The sequence below is a fragment of the Epinephelus moara genome, chromosome 12, assembly GCF_006386435.1.
Source record: "Epinephelus moara isolate mb chromosome 12, YSFRI_EMoa_1.0, whole genome shotgun sequence".
Lineage (NCBI taxonomy): Eukaryota > Metazoa > Chordata > Actinopteri > Perciformes > Serranidae > Epinephelus > Epinephelus moara.
The window spans coordinates 29,725,127-29,751,433 of record NC_065517.1 but is presented as its reverse complement, the minus strand read 5'-3'; the positions used below and the strand labels follow the sequence as shown (position 1 = coordinate 29,751,433).

General features: G+C 41.0%; 1 protein-coding gene across 1 annotated transcript in view; it reads right to left on the bottom strand.

Moving 5' to 3' along the window:
• Nucleotides 1-5,005: 5,005 nt before the first annotated feature.
• Nucleotides 5,006-26,307, bottom strand: part of si:dkey-71h2.2 (low density lipoprotein receptor adapter protein 1) — an 87,213-nt gene continuing 65,911 nt past the window's right edge. Inside the window, 5 exon segments of the mRNA XM_050057655.1 lie at nucleotides 5,006-5,487; nucleotides 15,419-15,453; nucleotides 17,649-17,776; nucleotides 21,070-21,156; nucleotides 23,145-23,217. Coding sequence (XP_049913612.1) covers nucleotides 5,382-5,487; nucleotides 15,419-15,453; nucleotides 17,649-17,776; nucleotides 21,070-21,156; nucleotides 23,145-23,217 — 429 coding nt within the window. The 3' untranslated portion in view covers nucleotides 5,006-5,381.

The following is a 26,307-nucleotide window of genomic DNA, read 5'->3' as shown; positions in this document are numbered from 1 at the left end:
GCCCCGGCTGTATCTAGGCTAACGGCTAACATGCTAACTATTATTTTTATGTCACTAGTCACTTGAAACAAATTTAGGACGATAGGAGACAGGTTGAAATAAACTGAAATTTCCCTTTAAGAGAGGAAAATGTGAACTGTGTCGATCAGTGAAACAGGGCTTTGACTTTATAAGTGTACACTATAACGTGGGTTACTACTGGCTGTTTTTAAAAAATAAAGCAACTCCTGCAGTAATAAAAACCAAATACAATTACATTTGTACAAACTCTCTAACCTAATGCAAAACATACAAGCATCTACACATTCACATCTCAACAAGAGGGGTAATTATTTTTACAAACAACCTGTGTGAAGCCCTGATTCTATCCATCCTACCTCACTTATAATGATACAATATGCATACATAAACTATGCAGCTTTGACATTGAAAAAATACAGCATATGGAAATAGTTTTCTTTACTCTAATAGTTTGGCCTCGCCAATACACGTGTCTTCGTAACCTTACGTCATCACTAGTCTTTAACAGTAACATCATCTTTATGTACAGTTGCTGCTGACTACGGAAGCCCAGGAGGCAAGTGAGAAAAAAACTTCCGGTGATCCATTCTCTAAGTCTGATCTAAATTCTTTCCTCTCCTGTGTTTGAGTTTTAAGAACAGGTGAAAAAAGGGTCTTGCCAGAAAAAGTTTTGATAGGTGATGGAAAAAGGTGCATACACACCAAACATGAAGCGAGGGTTTCACACAGCGCGATCACAGGAGAGAACATAATTCAGATCAGACTCAGTAAATGTATAACCAGATATTTTTTCCTCACTTGCCTCGCAGGGCTTCCACAGGGACTGATTGAGGAGACAACAGAATGTAAAATAGTCATTGTATTTTGGTTATATAAGCCATATTCATATGAGACAGCATTGAAACTGATTGTTAGAGGACTGTGAGCCTGACTCTGTGAAAGAAAATGATGAAGACTGTGATTTCTTTACACTGCAAACACAATGTGACACTGTTAATATAAAATAAGCAAACACAAGGTTATCAATGGAATATTCATTTTGGAAAGTGAATCATCCACTTTTCTTGCAATATGGTCATCTTGTGTGTGTGTGTGTGTGTGTGTGTGTGTGTGTGTGTGTGCGTGTGTGTTTGATTTTAAAAACCAGATAAAGAATTGTTTTCCTTAAAGGGGCACTCCATCGGTTTTACACATGAAGTTTAGTTCGCTCATCATGATAAGTACTTCTCAGCCTGTGATTACAGCTGTATAACGTCTTCTGTGGCTCTGAAGGGAGGCTCCAAAACCTGCAAAAATAAATCTGATTATGTCATAGTGATGTCATCAGGGTTATCCTCTCTCTTTCTTTTTAGCGCAAAGCCTGTCTTACACACTGGGAGCAGAGTTTGGAATAAAAGACACTATCTAACTGCAGTATGGGAAATGTCGGATGCAGTGGTTTTGGAGCTTGGCCCATACTAGGGTAGCCTGGCATCACTAGACCAATTCCCAAAGGGGAGTTTGTCTGAAACCTTTTAGTTCATTTTAGATTTCCCAGGGACATTATCAACAGTTGAAGACCAATGCTGTGTCTCAAATCACATACTTCCGTCAGTACACTTCCATGTAGTATACTATGTGCACTATGTACTCATTGGCGTAGTGCACAAATTTTGACAGGGTAGTGTTGTCTCAAACCAAACACGGCTGTTGTGCACTAGCTAGTTAGCAAACTAGCATCTGCGTTATCGTTTGCGGTACCAAATCATTACAGACTGCTAAATTAATCTAATAAACATACTGCTGGCTTATACCCGACAACAATATAGTGGTGCTTTGTGCAAAAAACACATGTATTTGTACAATGCAGCGATGTTCGCGGTCGCACAGTCCTCGGCTGCCATTTCCAGTTTGAAAAGTAGTCGCTCCCCTTCCGCTACGTAGCCGAGATGGCGACCATTGAGGGCAAGAAGTGTCCACAGTTCCACACTCAACTTCTTGACCGTTTTGAGTGCACCATCCGGGCACTCATAGTGCACTGCATTTTTCCATACTCCTCAGTGTGAGCGCACTTATGCACTCAACATATTAAGTGTAAGTACAGAAGTACGTGATTTGAGACACAGAGCACTGAAACTTAAGGGATAGCGCTGAGGGAGAGATACATGTAAACAGACTACAGCGTGCAGAGATGAGCTGTGATGGCATCAATATGTCTGTGAACAAGCGTTGCTGTTTGTGCCATCAGAATTTGAAAACAGCACTGCAACAGAAAGCTGCAGCCCATCTTGATTGTCTTCAAAATTGCCTCAAAGGAGCTCTTCTTTACTAAACTAGGAATGTGCTCGCTGTCATGTCCCCAATACCAGGGTGTTGAAGCACCCTGCTTTGTTTGGCCCAAAGCAGGCCGATTTGAGTGGACAACATGAGCTCGCAGATTTAGAATTGTCTGGTTCCCGGACTTTGCGTACTCAGTCCGTTGTTCTAGTCCGACACATCTAAAATTAAATACGTCCTCTCGTTGTGTCAATCCTATTTGCACACTGAGTCTGAAACTTTCGTCCGTCATTAAAAAGTTTTATAACATGTTCGATTTTCTGTGTTTTTTGCATCCATCAGAAGCCTTTTCACATTTGACTGATAATCAGTGAAGAAAATGTGGTGGCAGGACACAGCCATGACAAGACACAGAGGAACGGGAGTCATTTCAGAACTCAGATAACTCACTTTCAACAGGTCAGATAGTAATATTCAGGTGGATGGTGAAGAAGAGGAGGAGGATGTGGACTGCACACAGAATGTGGAGGAAGGATGATGGATTAAACAATGCATCTGAAAAGAACGGACTCAGTGTGTAAACACTAGAAAGTACAAGTGAGGATATTTTGGCCTCTGCTACTTCAATTTTGATAACTTCCCAGCGTTATAAAAGTGCAATACTACAACACTGGAGTGCCCCTTTAAATGTCAAAGTGTTTGTGAGGTGCACTGCTGGTGGCACCTAAGCACTAGTTTTCTGAATGCATTCCTTCACCTCTATAATAAGACTGGAAATGTCTGACATTGTTGAACAAAACTAAATTTGAAAATTCATTCTTGACCTTCCAAACCTGTTCGCAACATCTCAAGGCCTTTCTCAACAGATCGCTCAGTTGTCATGGCGATGGTTAACTTTGGAATTTCTTTCACATGGTGACAGTGGTTAGAAAATGGATAAACGAAAATTAAATTCAGTCTTCTGATACTTTATTCAAATAAGGTTTCTATCATTTTCTTTGGCAGAGTTTTATTTATTCTGAATCAAGTGTGTAAGGAGAGAGGGTGTTGTATGTCATACAGATTGTGAAGCCTCTTGAGGCAAATTTGTGACTTGTGATATTGAGCTATACACATAAAATTGCCTTGACTTGATAAGACAACATTTTTATAATTTGATGCCACCCCCACATGTTATATAACAAACTAAACCATGTCCGTGATAACTGAGCAAATCCATCTGCTGAAGAAGGCCAAGAGATGTTCTTTTAAATCTTGGATACACATAGTAAGCAATCCTTATGTTGGGCATTAAGTTGGTAATAAAATGTATACACCATACCACTCTGTGAATGTTGTGTGTTTGCTTCTCTCAGAAACATTTCCTTAATTAACACAATGGCCTTTTTCACAACACATGTATGTTGCAGTCAATAAAAACATGACACATGGGTACAGTTAAGCCCCGTTTCCACCAAACACTCTCGGTATGGTACCTTTGGAACCAAAAGTAACCCTTCGGACATGGTACCTAGACCCTTGAGTTTCCACTGCAAACAGCACCCTTAAATGTGGGCGGGGTTGTTGTCACTCTGCTCCATCCAGCACTCACTGTATTTCCTAACACAGAGGGAAGTCTGCACCTCGTTTATCGTCCACAGAACGAGGCTGCACGCCGACATTTTCAGAACAAAACTGAACAAGCTGCAGTGAGAGTCTCTCTCAATGGGATATTTGGCTGGAGCCTGCAGAAACAACGCTCCGCAATGCTTTTTTTCTCCAAGTGAGGATTAGAATATATGCAGTTCACATAATCCGGTCGACATTTATATATTTTTTGAACGTTTGAAGATCTACTCATTAGTAAAAGTCATCCAAGAGAGAGAAAAAAAAAAACAACTACAGTGATGGTCAGAGTTTTCATATTGAAATTTAAGGTGTGCTGATGGATTCAGGTCGTTGACTCATGCATTGAGTCACATTACTAGTAAACGTTCCACCTTAAAAGTTGCCGGCAGTCGGCCCACTGAATTTTTTCTCTTTTTACAGCTGCTGCAAGAGGCAGCAAAACATCCTTTCATTTTTTAGTTACAGTTTAGTAATGTGAAACTTGCGACGGTACGAACAGTGGTTACAAAACCAGCCACAACTCAGCCCTGAGCAGAGTGACCGTCCGCTACTGACCAATCAACAGACTGCAGTGTTCACAGCTCCACCTTTTAGTACCAGATCTGTGTGCTAGGTACCCCAACAGAGGGGGGACCAAAAATGGGGACGGTACGGAACGGTTCCATTGGTACCATCCACAACTTTTCACAGTGGAAACGGAAAAAATGCTCACTGTAATGTACTGCTTGGTGGAAACGGGGCTTATGTCTGCCTAATTACTTAATTTACATGCTGTTTCATTCTTCAAAGAACTGAACTCAGCACCACAAATTGAACCATATTTTATGTCTGAAGATTTGTACCAGCTTTGCCAATGACCTCCAACGCTGGACTTCCTCCAGTGACTGCTGACACCGGCAGCTGCTACTCCGTCAAACAAACGACAACATCAGAGAGCTTTCCCATTTTCAGAGAGAGATGACAGCCTTATGTACACACATCTCTGGGCTTCTCGATGCTGAGAAAATCCTCATCACAATTTTCAATGGGAATCCATGTGTGAAAGTATTTTTTACAAATTTAGATCCAAAAAGTTAGACTCCACTTGGTATTCATCCTATGATCTCCTCTGGGAATTTCTTCAAGTAGAAATATGTAAGCCTTGCTTGTCTTGTGGTGCCGTGTTGCACACTGTGTACACCGTCTTTCATCTGGCAGTTTGTGAGAGTTGGCTGATGATGGCTGTTTACACTGAGTGGAGTGTGTGTTGACTGGCAGGCATTCACAGAAATTGCAGTTTATAATATCAGGGTATCCATTCTGGTTTCTCCGCAGCAGCCACAGAAAATCAAACAGAGCCTCTCGGATTCACGTTGTGCACCAGGAAGCGTGATATGTTATGCTGTCTGTTGTGTGATGTATGCTGTTTTGTGTTTGTTGTTGGTCTTGGGGCCTCTGGTGTGATTTCTGTCTAATTTCTGCAGTGTTATAAGTTGGGCAGCTATTGCCGGCGTCTGTTATTCAGACTCATTGTTGCAGACACACAATAGATTCTCGGTGGATGTGTCCCACAGACTCAGAGCTGCATTGTCAGAGACGGGTTCGGGGCAGGACTCGGCCAGTCTGACAGAGACAGAAAGAGAGGAAAGTAATATTGCTACAGAGGTCAGAATATGCAAAGTTTTAAAACTGAGAGAAGAAGAAAGAGGATGATGGTGAATGAGCGGGAGGGCTGACTTACACAATGGAGAATTATAACATCTACAAGGTCACTCACAGTCAAGTGAACACAACTGTCACGACACGACAACATATAAAGTGATTCGTTTTTCCATTTCTGATGAAAAATGGAGACACAATCATGTCTATGATGGCATTTGATAATAGCTGGTGAAATCAATAACCTTGGGACTGAACTGAAACTTCGAATGAAGAAAGGATAAAAACCGAATATGTAATAGATTCGAAATATCTCTTCATAATTGTCCATTCCACCATCAAAACTATCCCCTTTAGATATTAAAAGAAACAACTCACACCCCTACAAATAGCATATAAATATTTAAAGGGACAGTTCACCCAAAATCAAAAATACATATTTTTCTTCTTACCTGTACTGCTATTCATCAGTCTAAACTGTTTTGGTGTGAGCTGTCGAGTGTTGGAGATACTGGCTGTAGAGATATCTGTGCCATGATCCTGGGATTTTGCTGATATTATGTTATCTTGTGGACTTCTTTTTGGGGTTTTCTGTTTGTGTTCTTCCTTGTTTCATGTTATTAACTCATGTTTAATCTGTTTCCTGATCTATTTTGTAGATTTGACATACTCAGCCTCAATGTATCTTTCTAGAAATCAAGAATCAGTTACTCAAGATAATCCACAGACCTTGTTGTGAGCACTTTCATGTAGGGAACTATTTTCTTTCAACCGAACTACACCCATCGACTGTATCACTGTGCAGAAGGAAGCGTGCATCTACTGCTAGCTCGCCTAGCACCCCTGAGCTAGCTAATGTTACAGCTCAGCCAAGGAGGATGCCATTGAGATTCATATCTCACCCTGTCACGAGGCTCTTGTCCATGAGTAGATGCACTCTTCCTTCTGTGTAGTGATACAGATGGTAGGTGTTGTTCAGTGGACAGAAAATAGTTCCTACATGAAACTGCTCACAACAAGGTCTGTGGATTATCTTGAGTAACTGGGTCACAATTTCTGGAAAGAGATGCTGAGTTTTTCAAATTAAGCACTACAAGCCGGAGGCCATCTAGTTCCATTATATTCAGGAGACGACAGACATTGCTACAGCTGATATCTCCAACACTCTGCCACTCACACCAAAACAATCTAGACTGATGAAAATATGTGGTTTTGATTTTGTGGTGAACTGTCCCTTTAAGGTTTGCTGGGAAAAAGTCTTCTTTCCTCAACCACTGGCCTGCTTTGTTATGTTCCAGATGTATTCAACAGGCATTCAATAACTTGAATGTTGCTGTGTACATTTACTTGTTCCTGTACAGTCAGGCAGAGTCTAAAATATACACATACCAGCAGTTTCTCTCACGGCTGGGGTCCCCATGGATGAGAACCACTGACTTAGATGATTTGCCTATTTCTGGACAGTCTGGACTGAGTAAAAATGGGACAGAAATGAGTGGTATTCTAAATGTAAGGCCTCATGCAACATGCAGCACCAAACATTTAAGTAAGATGCCAGTTGCTTCTCTTACCGGTGTCCATGTCCTCTGCTTCCATGTTGCTGCATGCCAGATAGAAGAAGAAAATGACTTTGCCACTCAGTTGTAAGACATGTCAAAACACCAAGAATGTTTTCCAACTCTTACTACAGACTGTTCACACAAACCAAGACTCCTACACATGCCCACTATGCATGAAGAAACACTCAAAGTAGCGTATAATTACAAAAATAAAAAAAGAACTCGGCACATTTAGATGGGGTTAAATAATTTAAGTGTCTCAGCACAAAGCCGACAGTTGCATAACAGTCATTTCAACTCCATGGTCACCCTTCAGTTAAGAAATCTTAAACACAAATCAAACCATTTAATTTAAACATTTGAACTGCAGCTGATGTCAACAGTTGTGAGCACTTATTGCCTTGGGTAAAAGCACTGAGCCTCCATTTAAATAACCAGCTTCCATTCTAACGACTAGATTATTCTCAGACGTCTAAACCCTGACCTGTGCTGATGCAGTTAATTAAAAAATATTCTGCTGAAGTTGGTATGGCTGCATCAGACGTAGACTATAAAGCACTGTAGCCGACCCCTGGAGGCTGCTACTGACACACAAGTGGAATAAAGTGGTTCAGAGTGAACCGCCAACAAAGAGACTGTCAAACTGACCCCCGATGCCATCTTTGAATTCACCCACTTTCTTAAAGAAGCTAAGTAGGACATTAGATCAAGAGGCCATGGTGATAAAGGTTTTCTGCCTGATATAAAAAACAGTTTTGGTCTCGACAGCTACTTTCCTCGTTCATGACAACTGTGCAGGGGCTGAATTTTTACATAACTCACCCATTAAATTTCATTAAGGCTTAAAGTTATGCATAATTAAGAGTGTGGCTGCTTTAGGTGACAGGTCGGTGCTTTCCACTGACAAGTTGCTAGTTAGGTAACATGATGTAACCCTAAATTCACAGAGTATAGCCATAGCCGCTGCTGTCACTAGCCCATTTTAAACAGGCATTGTGCAAATTTGCAGGAAAGCCCAATCAGTCTTTTTTCAGCATTGGCAGTATAAAAGCAAAATCGGGGAGTGCAGCAAAATGCCATCTGTCTACTTTTGTTTATACAGAATGCGCCTTTTTCGGGGCAATGCTGTCGTGAGCAAGTAACAAAACGTGTAGCTCAGCGTGTGACGTAAACAGTGATGTGGGAGGGAAGCCGTGGCTAGTCAGTCCTTCGGCAATTCTCTCGTAAATTGGCCCGTTCTTCACCGTCCCCGTCATCTGACGGTTAATGGCCTCTTCGTTTGCGAGGACGAGGAGGGCGCGCAATTCCTTGTCTCCCCAGTTGCTCATCTTTATAGTGTCTGTCAGGTTTCCCTCTTGCTACTAGCTGCTTGCTAATTCCTGCTATCAGCTGTTTCCTGTTTATCCACCACCAGTGGCTCGCACGTGCAGCATCATCAACAGCTCCTCCCACAAGTCATCAACAGCCCCTCCTGTTGTGGAAGGGCGCCTCTGTCTTTTTAAACCAAAAAGGTTCCGCTAATATGTCTACCCTACAAGGCGGAAAATTGGGCACCTAGGATCAACTCGCCAATCCGGCTCTGTGTGTCTAAACGCTCGCAGCTTGCCGGCAAAACAGCCCAACATTCACAGAAAATTCAGTGTGTTTTCAGTTCATGAAAGTTTACTGTAACATATTGGTCAACTTAGAAACTCATGTTCAGCATTTGGTTGTACTAAAAGACCCTCAAAAGCCTCATTCATGCTCAACATTTGACATGTACAGAATTGGATGGAGCCTTCTGTCTGTACTCTGCATTCTCTAGGAGCTAGTGTTAGGGTTAGCGCCACCCTCTTGTCCAAATATGGACACTTGCCGTCACCTCTGGCTCCAAAAATATGGTAAAAACGCCAAACTGGACTTGAAAACAGGAGTCCACAAACCAACAGGGGACATCATGGTGGCTCATCCATTATTTTATACAGTCTGTGATGTCATCTCAACATTTTGTTATAAGCTACTCAAAGCTCTTGAAGGACATGGCACTTGAGGGCCGTTAATGGCCATGGCCAGGGAATAAAATATAGACGAGATAAAAAAGCTCCAATGAACGTTTTCTGAAAGGTTACCGATACAGACAAAATGGAGCAGTATCACCAGAAATCATGGGGGCAGTGTAGGGTAATTCAAGCAAGACACGACCATTATCATGAAGAAGACATTTAAAAAGTAACTTCTCCATTCATATGTCACAAGTATTTTATGGCCTTATGTAACAGAATTAAAAATGCACTTTATTAATTATTATTTCCAAATTGTGTTCCTGAACTTATATGTCATTTAATTTAATGATTTTGAGTGTTTGTGAATTTTATCTCTATGAGTAATTTTTATTTACTCCTGTTTTATTATATTTTTTTCCTCTGGAAACTAACTCCCTGCACTCTGCCTCTTCCGTACCTCCTGGTCTTCCGTAGCCCCTCCCTTCTATCCCTCACCGTGCCGTTCGCACTGCGAAGGGTAAATTGTGTGGAGAATACAGTGGCCATATTATGTTGTTTTCTTTGGAAAATGAGCCATTATGGTTGTAACCTTTGATAAATATTGTTTACTGTTGAATATTCTTGCATTACCAATCATTTTCGTGTGGTTTCTACCACGTATTTAAGTTTTATAGACGTTTTTAATTACTTATTTTGGCGCAATTTGCATTAAGGCAGTCGCTCCATGTCACGTGACCAAAGCAGCAGCTTGTAATTCCTCATGTAAATATAATTATTTTGCAAGTTTAGGGGCAGAAGTGCAGATGGGAGAGGCTTTTAAAATGTTTTATGTCTTCTGCATTGATGTGTTTTCCTTTGTTAAGTTATAAATTTGGTTGGTTTTGTCAAGCCACTCCACCCCAATCAGTGTTGTGTTTTGGCCACAAGGTGGCATTGTTTTCCTTTTTGAATGTAGTTTGTCATTATTTTTAGGACATAGCTCTTGACAGAGTAATGCGTAAAATGATTTGAAAATGTAATGTAATCTTAAGATAACATATTGATGTGCATTTTGAGTAAAAAATGTAAATCACACAGTGCCCTTTCGCATGGCTGAGGGGGCACAAGTGCAGATGGGTGAGTCCAAAAGACTATTAAAATGTTTTGTCTTCTGCAGGAGCCAATAAATGCCAGAAAACTGTCCACGAGTTGTCTATCCATAACACCAGTTACACTTACAGACTGCCATCTACAACACCGCCTCCGTTAAAAGGTATATTTTTAACTCCTCCACCTACGCCATGTTTGTTGTTGTCAGAATCTTTTGACTCTACCCTCTAGTCCCACCTTGTGGATCTATCTGTACCAACATAAAAGATGCATCAAAACACTTTGATGGGCAATGACGGTTAGGTTTGAAATTATAAGGTAGTAAATGAGCCCCAACGAATCCAAGGCTCAGTTTTTCCAGTAAGTACAGTAAGGGCGGCTGCGGTTCAGAAGGTAGAGCAGGTTGTCCACTAATCAGAAGATCGCAGGTCCGATCCATGGTTCCTCCAGTCTGCATGTCGAAGCATCCTTGAGCAAGATACTGGTTCCACATCCGTGTATTAAAAACTGAGTAGCAAGTGGCATCTTGTATGGTAGCCTTGGCCACTAGTGTAGGAATGGGTGCAGGTCCATTTTACCATCTATATATTGTTTTAATGGTTTTAAGCTTGTTAATTGCTAGTGAAAATTAGCATTAGCATTATATCTAGCTAACCATAGACTGTAAATGCAGCGTGCTCACCAAGTAAGAAGCTCGTGTTTAAGTTAGCACCACCCTCTTGTCCAAATATTGTCACTTCTCATCACTTCTGGCTCCGAAAATACAAGATGACAACAGTCAAAACACCAAACTGGACTTCAAAACAGGAGTCCACAAACCAATGGGTGACGTCATGGTGTCAGCGTTCATTATTTTATACAGTCTATGCTGTTGACTAGTCAATTGTTATTCAAACATTTTGTTATAAGCTACTCAATGCTCATAAAGGACAGAGCAGTTAAGGGCCAAATGGTTCATGGACGCAGCCAGGGGACAAAATATAGATGAGATAAGCAAGCTCCAATGATATCTTTACAATCTTTTTATCCTTAAAATGTCTACACACTGCTTTGTGATCATAGCAAAATATATTTCTTGACCACTGGCTGGTGCAAACCATTGCAGTAGTCAAAGGTGTGATTCCTGAACAGTGAGAGAGGTGCACAACCCTCCTCTGCTGATCTCAAAAGCACTTCCCAAGTCACATGTGACACTGAAGAGGTGTGACAGCCATGACAACTCAATGTGATCCAGAGTCTCCCACGTCTCAGGATGGATTTTATCCACCATTCTTGGGCTGCCACAGCAGAGCTTCACATCCTTGCTGACCTCTGCAGAGTAGGTCTGCTCTAACACTCCCAAAAATCCTTTAGCATTTCCTCTTGGATGTCAGATTTAGATCTGAGTGCTCCACCTCCCTCCATTTGACATCCACATTTGAGGTCAGTATTTCCTCATCCCTGCTGAGAACAGCCTCTGGGATGACCCACCTTCCTCTTCTGATCTCTCTCCACACTCCGCCAGCTTCCACATACACTTCTGTATAATCTCTGCCTCTCATTTACCCATTTGCTTTAACCAAAGCGGTGCATGCTCCAACACAACAAACAGATCTATTAGCCGCAGGCAACACATCTTAATGAGCTGCTTTCCCTTTAATGTGTGAGGCGCCATCCCTCTGTTGCTCCTCTCTTTTTATAGAGGGATAATACAGCAGGACACATACACACATATCAGCTGGTTATATTAGGAAATGAGACGCCACAGAGAGGGCTCAGACACTCACTGGACTGTTTGGCCTACATTCCTAACACTCTGTTGTGCATGGAGGGACATTATGAAAGAAGATGTCAGAGGGACCAAGTGGTCGATTTTGTAAGCATTAATCGTGTTTGTATGTCTCAGAGGCAGGCTACAACACGGAACAGGTTCTACCCGTGAGACGCACATTTCACATTTTCGTCTCTCTGCAGGCCATGAAGTGACAATTTCACAGACCGTCACACTCCCAAAGAAAATAAAAAGTGTTGCATTGTAATCGGAGTTCAGAGATAAAACGCTGATGCGCTGTGGAGAGCCGTTCCTGGCTTCAGTCACTGTGCTCCTGACAGCTCTGTCGGGAGGTGACGATCATGCTGGCAGTAAAGGAAGCGATCGTCATTTCTATTGTCTGAGAAGAGGCACAGTGATCTCACAAGCCTTCAGACTGCTCTCTAGTTCCACATGATTTCTTTAGTCAATCAGTTTAATGTTTAAAGGTCCAGTGTGAAGGATTGAAGGGAAAAGGTGGCAGAAATGGAATATAATAAGTATGTTTTCTTTAGTGTTTAATCACATGAAAATAAGAATCATTGTGTTTTCGTAACCGTAGAATGAGCCGCTTATATTTACACAGGGAGCAGGTCCTCCCTAGTGAGATTGCCTATTTGCACCGCCATGTTTCTACAGTAGCCCAGAACAGACAAACCAAACACTGGCTCTAAATAGGGCCATTTCCGCACTTTTGCATTGGCTGCAGTAGTTAGCAGCCCCTCCGCGACAACAGCATCGGAAAACGTGAAACTAATTTATCATCAGTGTTTTTACTGCTTTAAATCACCAAGTTTGTTTGTATTGGAGAAAAAGAGACCTCTGCCGACAGTTTGGCTAGCACTAAAAGCCTCCAGAACATCTTAAGTTATCGGAGAAAAAACAGGAGCACAGATTAGCAGGTGCTGGGCTAATGGCCCATCTTTGATATGCCAAACAGTGTCAGATAAACACCCATTTGTAACGTGAAATTGTTTTTATCAGTTTAAATCACTGGCTCTGTTTGTTTTGGAGAGGATGAGACCTCCTGAGCAAAGAACACAGAAGGAAGTCTAACCGGGAGAATTTTCGGCTGGTTGCAACCTACAATCCTCATTGCTATATTCCACTAAATTCTAAAGTCTTACACACTTGACCTTTAATAAAAGCTTACAGCCTATTCACATCCACTGTTATACAGTGATATGTAAAATGGTGTAGTAAGTAAGCAAATCAAACAAATTAACTGCTTTAAAAATGCTTGTTATAGTTTTAGGTTGAAAGATCCCAAGGGACCTAAGGATTGTGTACTTGGGATTAATACCTGAGGACATCATTCATAAGAAAGACACTTATCTGTTCCCTTATACTTATACTATAAAATCCTTATACTGGCATTTAAAAAGGGCCATTACTTGGAACTGGCTGAAACGTGACCTTCCAAGTCCAGGACAGTGGATGGACATTGTAAAGGAGCTATATGCCATGGAAAAACTGACCTCTCACTTGAAGACTAAAGCAAGGACATGTGGAGCGCTGGGATAATTGGGCAGACTATAAGGTGTTCTATGAGGTGTTCTTTAGTCAGCTGGTCTGAAGACATGTGTCAGAAAGTTGTTAACCAAAGGCAGTGATCTGATTGAGCATCTTAGGGACGTGCTGGTACCCCACCGCACATCCGACTGGTTTCAGAAGATCTGCTACCAACGCCCTGGTGCCAGACACCATAGGACACCCCCAGAGGTCCTGTGTCCATGCCTTGACGTGTCATAGCCAAGTCTGACCCAAGAACGCCCCACCATGGATGAGGGTACCTTTGGGGTACTGGCATGTCCCACAAATGCTTGATCAGATTGGAGGCAGGGGAATTTAGAGGCCAGGTTGACGCCTTTAAAGGCCCATTTATGCTCAACGTTAAATACGGATCCGGATACGGATGGAGCCTTCTGTCCGTGCTCCACATTCATTTCGTCCATATTTCTGCGCGTTTCCATAAAGCTTACGGATACGGGCCAAACGGAGCAGTACCACCGGGAACCGTGGGGGCAGTGTTGCTGTCACTACCCGATACGTAGCTCTAGTGAGACACGAAGAAGAAATAATTCAATTTCTCTCATCAGCAGTACTAGAGAAAAGAATTCTCCGTCCTCCAGTCGCGATGTATTTAACGGCCTCACCGACCACTGCCTCCTACAACGCTGCCCCTGTTTTTGTCTTTTATGCAAGAGGTACTTTATCAATATCTCCTCCACAGCTGCCATGTTTGTTTTTGAGTTTGTTGTTGTCATAAACTTTTGATGCTGGGCTGCCCCCTGGTGGATATATTGGTTAACATCCATGCCAGCATAAAGGGCGCATGGAAGTATGTGGGCAAAGATGGTAACATCGTTTGAAACGGACGTATACATTTTTGTACGTAAAGGGAGCATAAATGGGCCTTTAAGCTTTTTGTAATGTTCCTTGCACCATTCCTGAGCAGTTTTTGCAGTGTGGCACGGCACATTGGGCTGTTGGGGAGGCACTGCTGTCGTGGAGTGCCCTAGCCATGAAGGGAGGTACTTGGTCTGTAATGGTGTTTGGGTGGGTTGAGTGTGTCAAGTGGCATCCACATGAGTGCCAGGACCAAAAGTTCCCCAGCAGAACATTGTATTGTAACAATATCTAGTCTCATATCAAATATTGATATGATACCAAAATACTGGCCAAAAGGAGTCAAAACTGAGCTATTTTATTTAGGAACTTCAACATTAACACTAGTGTTGTATAAGTCATCTCCAACTACTTCAAATGGCTATTTGTTTCGCTTTAATTAGAGTCGACAGCTGCTCGACTCAAAGACTGCGTTGTTTTATTCAGCTCTGGTTTGATAAGACACCAGAGCTTTAAAACACCTACAGTAATTAAAGTCTTTTATGTTTTTCCTTCTTCTTTCTGCTGCTAACAGCAAAGCATTTATATAAATCTACCTAATAAAATCTTACTACACCTCTCCAGTCAATGATGACTTGTATAAATAAGTTTTCAAACCCCAAATAAAGTTACCACACAATCAATATGTCCCCAGAGACAGTTGTTTTCATGCGTCCTCTCTACGTCACCTCATTGCCATGGATGTAATATTTGCACAGAGTCACCGCAGAGGGAGACTACTGCGTGTCTCTTTCTGTGTCAGCCCGTGTGTGTGTGAATCTCAATAACAATTGATGTCAGTCAACGTGTCAGCGAAGGTTTGCTTATTTAAAAGAGTCTGAAAGGTTACTGACAGCTGACTATCACCCTCAGTGCAACTGTCATCATCTAAAATTGCTCGACAGCATTCAGAGGGCGGCCTATTTCTGCTCAGGACTGCCATCAGCACGGAAATAGTTTCATAAATTTGGTTTTCAGGGGGGAACATTTAAGTAGTTTGTGCCTGAGAAAAAAATTCCATCTCCTCTCCCAAATTAAAGCATATATCCCCAGTGTTCAGCAGACTTGTAGTGGTGTGCAGAGGTTACCTTGAGAACGCATCATCGAGTCCATCCTCCACGTCCTGTTGGGACATGAACAATATGAATCAGTACACACATAAATTACTTCAAATTACAATCCTGCTGCTTCTGTGCTTTCAAGCTCCCGTGCCTCTTCACTGAGTCAGCTGTTTGTCATAACTTATTTCATCAAGCAACACACAAATTTATGAGCCAAAGAATCACTGCACACTGCAACATAATGCATATTTTTATGTGTATTTTTTGTTCCAATCTCTGTGACTGTTTGGCAATACTGCATGACTTCTATAAGGGGGAAGTCACGTGGATGAGGATACGTATTTGCTCTACTTTCCCTGCTCTAATTTTGGGAACTCAACCAGTTAAAACCACTCTGCACTGTTCTGATTTATCACGTACTAACAGATATGACAAAATAAATATCATTCTGTCCAATTTACCACTAAAAACAATATTAAATTTAACCTGAAGTAAGGCAAACGAAAAAGGATTATTTAAAACACAACAGTAAGAGAGGAGATTATTATAGATTTAGTTGGACTAATGTGATTTAATTAGAGCATAATTCTCCCGATGAGAGAAAAATCCTATCAGGGTAAATACATAATCATGAACACAGAGAGTGTGTTGTTTAAAATCAGCCTGTAAAGACATTCTCATGGATGTGATGCCACCTAGTGTTGAAAATCTGTAAGTAAACACTAGGATGGTGACTTGAGTCTCTGCAGCATGAACATTTCAATTTATTTACAACAACTACATGTAACCACTCAAATTAGAGCTGAGTAATAATTGGAGTGCTTACAAAAGAAGCACATTTTAACTAATAAGAAAACTGCTGAGGGGAACGGAGCTCACAGTCACAAACTAAGCATCCAGTGACAAGAAAATGAAAATGAAGAAATTAGATATTAATATTGTTAAATGGCACTTACAAAGTGTTATGCTGTGGTGTAGCATGTATTACTGTGCTCTGTCAGCCTGGTCAACAGGATGCATATCGACTCTCATCAATCATCTGTCATGACAATAATGTTGAATATTTGCTTGTGTCTCAGAAAATGGAGTTCAGAAGACAAGGGAACGTCCCATATTCATCGTATGTCCATGGACACACTGCTCTCCACATACTCCAGGTCAGTGGTTCCCAGTCTTTTTCCTTAAGGGACCCCTTTTCTATCGACTGATGCCCCCTGTGTAACTGATGTATAATATGGACATTTCATATCAGATTCAATGCATAACATTAACAGTACAAAACAACTTATGAATAGTACTAATAACCCAAATAGTGAGCGCAATAACTGCAAGACGTTTGTGTAAAGCGAGCAAATTGGAGGAATTTGAGCAGATTTCCTGTGAATACTGTGTCACAGAAAAGTTTTCCTGATATTTTTAGGAACTTTTTGTACATTTCTCTGTCTGAACTATGTTTTTTTTTTTTTAAACAATCATACATATTCAATCGGTTTCTTGATTGACAAATTCAGTGTTTTCTTCTTCCTGAAACTTGGCCATTGTTCTATTAGCTCTTCTGTTGTTTAAACTGCATCCTTTTCTGCTGCAGGACGAGACTGTTTAGCAGAAAGTAAAGGCTCTGTGAATGTAACGTGTTCAGGTCTTCACCGTGCCCTTATCCTCTGAATATTTTAAGTTTATGTCTTAAATAATAATCTAAATTATAATTAACAATTGTATTTAGTTTTCATCAAATGAATGAAATGAATGCATATTGGCCGACTGTATATATAAATATTTTTATAAGTTTTCGTACACCCCTTAAAATCAAGAAGGCCTTGCAACCCCCTGTGAAGCTTTGGTGACCCCTAGTGAAGGTTGGGAACCAGTGCTAGTTTGGTATCTATACCACAGGCCTACCACACAGACTTTTTTAAATATCTGAAATTTAAAACCTCATATACGGTTTTTATATGTTTTGTTGTAGAAAATATTCGGGACACTGCAAACTGATACACTGGACTGGTATCAATACAAATACTGACCTAATGAAGCTGATGTGAAAATGTTGATGGCCTCATTTTTGCTCATATAAAAATTATCCTAATGAGGTCTATGCAGTGAGGTGTACAGATTTGCCATCTAAGGATTCGGTAACAGGAGAGAATAAGTTGGATTCCTATATATCATCAAACCAACAGACTGATTTAACCGTTATTTCTGGCCTGAATCAAACCAAGCAGCAGTTTGGAATTTGGAGAAAGATGGTGCGACCTACCCAAGAGTCGTGTTTGATCGGTCGCCTTCGAGTAGGGTTACTGCGAGGTGAGGGCGAGCTGAGCGAGGCAGAGAAGAAGGGCCTCCGGAGCTTCTCCTCCATCCCACCAGGCTTGTGTGCCTCTGGATCTGAGGGAGGTGGCAGGTGTGGACGAGAGGTTGACAGGGACACAGGAGGTGAGAAAGACGGGGACGGAAAAGAGGAAAAGGACAGGACACATCCAGACACACAACAATAAAGAAAGGACAGTTGTCACCTTTTTTTTTTGAAACATCAACTCCGGCCTGTGGCACTCACAGCTTCCTCTGCAACAGGCTGAATTTAAATCATCTCTGTAAAACCTTCATACGTCTCTGTAGGGCGAGTGACTCCAGAGGTCCTTGAGGCTTTCACATCAAATTTTCTCTCTGTCCTCGGGCCACTACGGCTGCAAGCGGAGCCAATTTTAATTGAAAGAAGCTGGAAAAGCCGGCCGTTCACTAACAACAAACTGAATGGATGATTAAGTCTCATTTTGCGGACCCTTTGACCCCCTGAGGAGCAGAAAACATTTTGACCTATAAATGTCACGGCTATTGGAAAGTACTTAAAATCTGCCGCTCCCCTGAATGACTAATGAGTGGCGTATAATTAGGTGATTTGCCCCTAAGTGTATGTGAGAAGTGAGTGACGGCAGTAGAATTTGTGTGTGAGAGGGTGCAACGTCAAACTACAAGATTACTCATTGTCGTGTGCACACTAACACTAGAAAGGTCATTTTAAAGTCAATGCAACTAACTGGAAGCATTTACTTAATCATGTTTACTGGAAACTGTTGGGTTTTGGAGGATTATGAAACCAGGGCTTCAAGTCTGCAGGAATTTGGGCTTTAATTACTCTAAATCTGCGTCTACTTACTGTCTCATGTCAGTGACTGCAACTTATTGCAGCTGTCATTTTATAGAACTTGTGTGATCATTGTAATCAGTGACAGTTTCTTTTTCTCCACAACTTTTGCAGTATGTTTAGATGACATAGTCTTTATCCTCATCCTTCTAGAATCACAATGGCCAGTTCGCCTCTTCAGTACATTTATTAAATATTAAAGGGAGCTGTATATGACATTCAAAACATAAATACAGCAGCAAAGAATGACTTGCTATGTAAAGATATAGTGAAGGAAGGACGTCCTGTTCACTGAATGAAGTCACTGTCCATCTGTGTGTGGTAGCCGGTCCAAATACATGTGCATGTTAGTGCATGTGAGTCTCTGTGTGTGTATCCCACTGGCTAGTTAATCACTGCAGCTCTGCGCAGGGCTCGTACAGCAGTTACCACTGATGATGCTGCCCCAAACCCAGAGTGCTGGAACGGCATTCTTACGGAAGTGTAAAGCCCACCCTGTGGTTGTTGGTGAAGATTCTCAGTCATCCAGGTCATGGTAAGTGCTATATCATAGGCAACTGGACTTGCTTGAGTTTCTTGAAGACGTTTCACCTCTTATTTAAGAGGCTTCTTCACTTTTGACTTTACTTTAAACTGAAGAAGCCTCTTTCGGTGAGAGGTGAAACGTCTTCAAGAAACTCAAGCAAATCCAGTTGCCTACGATATAGCACTTAAGATTACCTTGCTCAGATTCTGAATCATAATTACGCTCTTAATTTAGCATACAGCTTCTTCAAGAATTTCTCTATAGCAGGGGTGGCAAACATACGGCCCATGGGCCAGAACTGGCCCGCTGAAGGGTCCAATCTGGCCCACTAGATGACTAGACTAAGGCGTGCCAGGTTTCAGGAGCAAATTAAACAATCCGTAGCTTACTTCATATAAATTCTGCTGCAGAGGTTTTTCCATCCTGACCTGAATTCAGTTCTCCAATATAATAATGAATACTTACTGTGAATATGTTTTAAGATACTGAAAATTGTGCCAAATATTGTCAATCAGCAGCTTCAGTTCAAAAGAATCTGTATCATGAAATGTGTGGATAAATGCACATGTAATGACAGTGAGAAGTAGACTGACTGAATGTGTGAAATTGCACTTATTTAAGCTGTTTATCTGTTCTGTAAAGGGATGAACAACTACAGCATGTATTTGTAATTCTTTACACATAAAAAGGGAAAATATTGGAGCTGATGGTACGTACAGGTTATTGTGCAATGGTTTTATTGGTCCGGCCCATCTAAGATCAAATTTGGCTGTATGTGGCCCATGAACTTAAATGAGTTTGACACCCCACAGCATTAAGTCTTCATAACTAAATGAGGAACAATCAGTGTTTCAGTTTATTAAAAAACATTCTTACTGATGGGTTTCCGAATGTTGTCATCAGTGTGATGCTCAATCACACTGAGGGTAGAAGAGAAAAGAAATGACTGACAGCTTCTGACAAGATCAACACATAAAGTTGCTTTTGTGCCTTAAACTTCAAAAATCACAAAAGGATGGAAAATGTCCATTTTCACAGGAAGCAGAACTCTCAGTTAGCTCAGTCAGTGTGGATAATTAGCTCTTAGTTCTTACAAACAGGTCAGAGCCAAGTGTTTCTTATGAGTGGAAAAAGCTTTGCTTGTACACACTGCAGTCATGTAATATTTAATATAAGCTTTTACACTTATAAGTCTAGAGAATACATAGTGTCTGGTATAATTCGAGGAAACAGACATGCTTAAGTTACCCATAACTAGAATGCTTTTAACTTACGCAGCAGTCAGACAGAGGCTGTTTCATGCTGACAGTATTTTTTAGTGAACTGCTATTACTGAGTTTGCTAAAGCACTGCGGCATGTGCATTCTTGATTGTTTGTTTACGGGAAACCCATCCATTTATTCAGAGTTTAATGACATTCTGGTAAGTATACTACTATATAGCTTTTTTGCTGAGAAAAAGAGGAGAAGATTGATAGTCTCTCATGTCTGTATGGTAAATATAAACCAAGATGCAAACACAACACACTGTAGGTTTACAGGGGGTAATGTGCCAGACAATTCCTGGCACAAAACCGGCTGTAAAACCTCAAAGAGCTGCAGGTAGATGGATTTTTTTAAACTTCAGACAGAGTAGCTGTTTGCCCTGTTTCCAGTCTTTATGCTAAGCTAAGCTAATCACATTCTGGCACATTTCTGTCTCTGCAAAAAAGCAATATTTCCCAAACATCAAACTTTCCCCCAACTCACCTAAAGGCTGATAAGGCTAAATTAATTGTTTGTTGCTATTTCTTAAATTGGAAACCATGCTTTAAACAAGGCACCATTCCCTTTAGGCTGAAGATAAAGATTAACCTTGCCTTGTAGTAATTATCAGCAGGACATTCTGCTGCGTTCAGTCCAACTGTGTCACCTTTTAGGAACAAAATCACGTCTCTTATCATTGCTGTTGAATCCAGCGTGATGTACAGAGAGAGACAATGTGGATAAGGACTATATCAAATGAACTCACCTGCTGGAACACACTGAGTGTCTGTTGTCTCTGTTTGCCCTTTGCTTGCTGCACAAGAACAGCAGGTCCTGGCCTTCTTGCTTTTGTCTGCAGACAGAAAAAAACTATATATATATGTAGTTCTCAAAACTAAACCTGAAGACAACCATCTGGTGCTTCTTTTTCTTCTTCGGTGAGTTTATTGGCAGATTCTAACCCAACTTTAAAGGTCCGTACCGCCACCTATTGTGTCGGAGTGTGTAGAATAAGGGCATTAAATTATCTGAGTACTAACTGGCCTAAAAGAAAGGAAGTAAAAATTCATACCCAGTTTCTTAATCCTGCCTGTAGTATATAAGCCTTCTGATTTCCCTCAGGTACTGTCAAGTGCTCAGTAGTGATTTTAAACTCCATTCCTGCCCTGTCTCATGTACTATATACCTTAAAGTCTAACTCTCTGAAACATATTTATCGTGTGATACATGTTCTACAAATTCCAGAGTGTTACACCACCGACACAGCTTTGATTAACCTCTCCCCATCTTACGTAACATGGCTTGAAATCCTGTATGCCTGAACCTATGATTACCCACTCTCTGAAGTTAGGATATCTTCTTTTACACTGTTAAAAATGCAATTTTGCATGACTTTTGTATATTATAATTAGTCTCCCTTTAGTATCTGTATCCCATTCTTTCTGCCAGGTGTCATTTATTGCTGTTAAAGAAAGTACGTGAGATTTAGAGGGATTTAGTGCCATCTAGTGGTGAAGATTGCAGATTGCAACTAGCTGAAATTTGTCCTGGTTAAAAGTCCTTCAGTGCTCATTGTTTTGGAGGTTTTTATTGGGAGCTGAATGATCCGCAGAGGTCTCTTCCTCTTCAAAACAAATGGACTTGGTGCTTAAAACCACTAAAAACACTGAATAAAGCAGTTTCATGTGTCTTTCTGATGCCGATTGGCGTGTCAGAGACGGGCTGCTAGCCTAACACCTACCAATGTGTGATTACCTTTTTCTCTGCAAACTTAAGATCCAGACATTCAGGAGGTTTTTAGGTTGCAAATGGACCCAGTGATTAACAGTGGTAAAAATACAGATCAAATCAGCTTCCTGTTAAAAGCGGGGTGACAGTGACAGATATAAATGGCTCATTCTTCGGTAACAAAAACAAAACCATTCTTATATTTTAAGTGATTACAGACTAAAGAAAATATACTCAATTATACTGAATTTCTATCAATACTATATCCCTCTAAATCCTACAAATCCAGCACACTGGATCTTAAAGAGCATCTTTGCCAGTTTATCTGCCTGTTCGTTACTTACATGAGCAGGGACCCAACAAAATTGCATTTCCATACCCATACTTTTGTTGTATATATATTTACTGTATATATTGACAAAAATCCATAAAATTGTCTTTGAACATGGTCTTAAACAATATTCTGAATGTTATGTGTTACTGAACTATTCTTCTTGTCTTCTACAAGCTGTAAGTTAACATATGGCTCTGAGAGAATCCATGAAGGAACATTACTTAAAGAAACAGATGGACTATAGTTAACTCTTTCATACCCATCTTTTCTACTGTTTAACCGACAGTATATTCCATCCAAAGCCTCTATAACCCTCAGTATACTCCCAGTATTTTCTCAAAACCTCAAAGGTGAGGTATTCCTTCCCACATCATTTTAATCAAAACACAATATGCTACTGATAATTTGAAGTTGTAATGGTAACTCGGTAGCTTCTACTAAACTATCAGGTGTTTGAAATGTGTTGATATGATTGGTTGTCAGTCATTCAAGTTTAGTGGTATTTTTACGTGCATGAAGTATCGTAGTGTGTCATTCACATAGTGCAGTGGAGACTGTGGAGGTCAGGATGGTGACTGAGCATGTGAAGCATTTTCCTTCAGCTCCTTTGTGGTTGTGAAACATATTAGGCTTGAAAACCAAAAGGATTCCCAGAAAGATACGTCTCCAATTGGATGGATTACAGCGTCTTCTCACTCCTATTTTTTATAAACAGTTCAAGAGAAAAAGCTTTCACTGAACTGCTTCAATGTCACCTTCTTCCAGATCAGTGAACTCACCTTCCTGAGCAATCTCCCAAAGATCCAGGGCTACTTTAAAGGCCTGGGCTACCGTTAATGTCACAGCCTGAGCCTGAAGAGAAAACAAAATGTGAAGGATAATGCAGTAACATAAGGAGTGAGATATAAAACATAAGACATAGTTGGGATTTATTTTGGCGCTCAAGTAATGTGTTGCTTTAAAGGACAGTCCACCCCAAAATCAAGTTGCGCTAGCAGTAGATGCAGGTTTCCTTCTGCCTGGTGATACAGTTGGTGGGTGTAGTTCAGTAGAAAGAAAACATTCCTACATAAAACTGCTCACAACTAAAGGCCTGTACTACGAAGCCAGTTCAACTTACCAGGATACCTTTTCATTATCTGGCTTGACTAACCCTAACATTGGCTGGCAGGATAATGGGTACTACAAAACTGGTTATCAACTAGTTCAGTCGACTCTGGGTTTTCCTATCAAGCCAAGAGCGTGTTCATGTGAAAGGGGCGGAGTTGTTAATCACAAGCAACACCATCAGAACCATAATGGAGGTGGACCACTTCATATCGTATGAGATGAAACAATACTGAAAGTGTGTGCTACCAAGAGGCAATAAATGTTAGTGGCATGGGATGTAAACGATACTGCATATTCTCATCATGGGAAATGTTGACAATGCTACCAAAAAAGTTACCGTCGGCTGAGACTTAAGGTGTAGGTGAAAGTATCATTAAGGTATAAATGACATCAGTATAGACAACCACAAGTCCAACCACAACCCCTCAGGACAAAACTCAGCTGTCCACTTACGTCTACAGGAGAAGGGACACTCCTTTGATGATAGCAATGTGCACATCTTGGTCATGGAAGAAAGATGGTTTGAAAGAGGAGTAAAAGAAGCCATCTACGTCAAGCTGGAACAACCATTGTTAAACAGAGGGGGTGGCCTATGACACCACATATCACCCATCTGCAATGCAGTCTTGGGATCCCTCCCCAGACGACTTCACATCCATTCACCCCTCGTCCCACCTGACCCTGACGACTCACATGATGGCCGGGTGGGTCAACGACTCACATTGTGACCTTAACGACTCTGAAACTAAGAGCTTGCGTGGCCCCTACGACTCTGCAAGGGTTCACACCGACACAGAATTTAAAGCCTGCAACTTTGTACCAGTCATTTAGACCTGAAGAAGCTTCTTGAGAGGCGAAACGTCTTCAAGAAACGCAAGCAAGTCCAGTTGCCTACAATAAAGCACTTATGACATTAGTATAGAGTATTTTTTTGCTGTTTAGTTGGATGATGATAATATTACTCTGAATATGTCACATAAAACACTTTAAAGTGATGCCAGACTATTTCTGTAACTTAAGTGAGGGGTGGAAAAGTAGCTTAGTTAATGACTGATGAGGTCTATCTGACTGAAATGTTACCCAGGATGTCCTCTCGCTATCTGGTTTGACCAACCCTAACACTGGCTGTCTGGATAACCGGTACTACGAAGCTGGTTATCAGCTAGGTCAGTTTTCCTATCCTGCCACAAGCGTGTACATGTAAAAGGGGCGGGGCTGTTAGGTGCGAGCGTCATCATCAGAACCATGAAAGAAGGAGGTTGCTTCATATCATATGAGATGAAACGGTAGCGTCTGTGATGGCCAGCAGTAAAACGACAGTGGTGTGGGATGTAAATAAGAAACTGTAATCACAAAACAAAAGATGTAAACACACTGAGAACACTACTCAATAATGTACTGTCATCTGAGACTTGAGTTACATGCAGGTATCACTGAGCTATGGGACATTAGTATGAAGTAGTTTTTGCTGTTTAGTTGGATGATGATAGTAGATGTCAAGAAAACAGAAGAGATGTTGATTGACCCCAAGTCAGTAGGTGTTAACTCCCCACTACTAATCCATGATCAAACAATAAACCAGGTCAGTTCTTATAGATATCTGGGCGTTCACTTTGATAATCTGTTTAACTGGGAAAATCAAGTTGACATGCTGTGTTCTCACCTTCAGCAAAGGCTATATTTTTTACGTAGACTCAGGGTCTTTGGGGTGGACCAGAAGCTTATGTTTTTGTTTTATCAGGCTGTGCTAGAAAGCATCATCAGGTTTGGCATGTCAGCGTGGTACAGAAATCTCTCTGTTCACTCTAAATCTAAACTTAACCGTCTGGTCAAGACTGCAATGAAGGTCATAAGGAGGACTGAAAACTCCTCCTTGCAGTCCATCTATGAAGAGTCTGTCCTCAGACTGGCACAGAGAGCCGTATCCGATCCTGCTCACATCCTCAACTCAGAATATGTACTGTTACCATCTGGCAAACGATACAGAGCCCCCATCTGCAAGCTTAACAGATTTAAATATTCATTTGTCCCTACCTCTATTAGAATATCAAATAAGGTAACAGTTTGAGATGTGCAATATATGTTGTTGCTGTGGTCCATCCCCCTACTGTACTTGTATGGGCACATGTGGGAATGTGTTATATGTGTATTTATTGTATTTATTGTTGTGCATACGTGCAACTTTTGTTTTTCTGTGTGTTTGTTGCGTAAATGTGCAACTTTGTAACTTACCTTTCTTCTCCTTCTGTAATTTTAACTATGGCGGCAGCTTGTCTCAGCTCATGGAGTCCAAGACAAATTTCCCTTCGGGGACAATAAAGTATCTATCTATCTATCTATCTATCTATCTATCTATCTATCTATCTATCTAGTACTACTCTGAATATGTCCCATAAAACACCAGACTGTTTCTACACCTGAAGTAAAGGGTGGAAAAGTAATTAATGACTGATGAGGTCTCTCTGACCAAATTGCTTAAATTCATAAGGAACTAGTCCATACCCATTGGTAGCTTTGTCACCTTCTACCTATGCCAATCCTTAATGCCTATGTGCAGTTTCACATAGATTGACCATGTCAGTGAGTAGAAAAACGTGGGACAGACAGAATGACACACTGACAGTTTCCGTGATAATGTACAACATACCATACCATGACTTAGTCATACCAAAAATTAGAAATAAACCCAAAACATTGGGCCACAGGGGGAGCCACAGCGATCGGTCGCATTTCAGCAATTTCTAAGCATTTTTCTGTTGTTATAGCGCCACCCAGTTGCCAATTAGAGTTAAATTTCTCCAGTCACCTTGAGGCGTCCTGTTCTACATATCT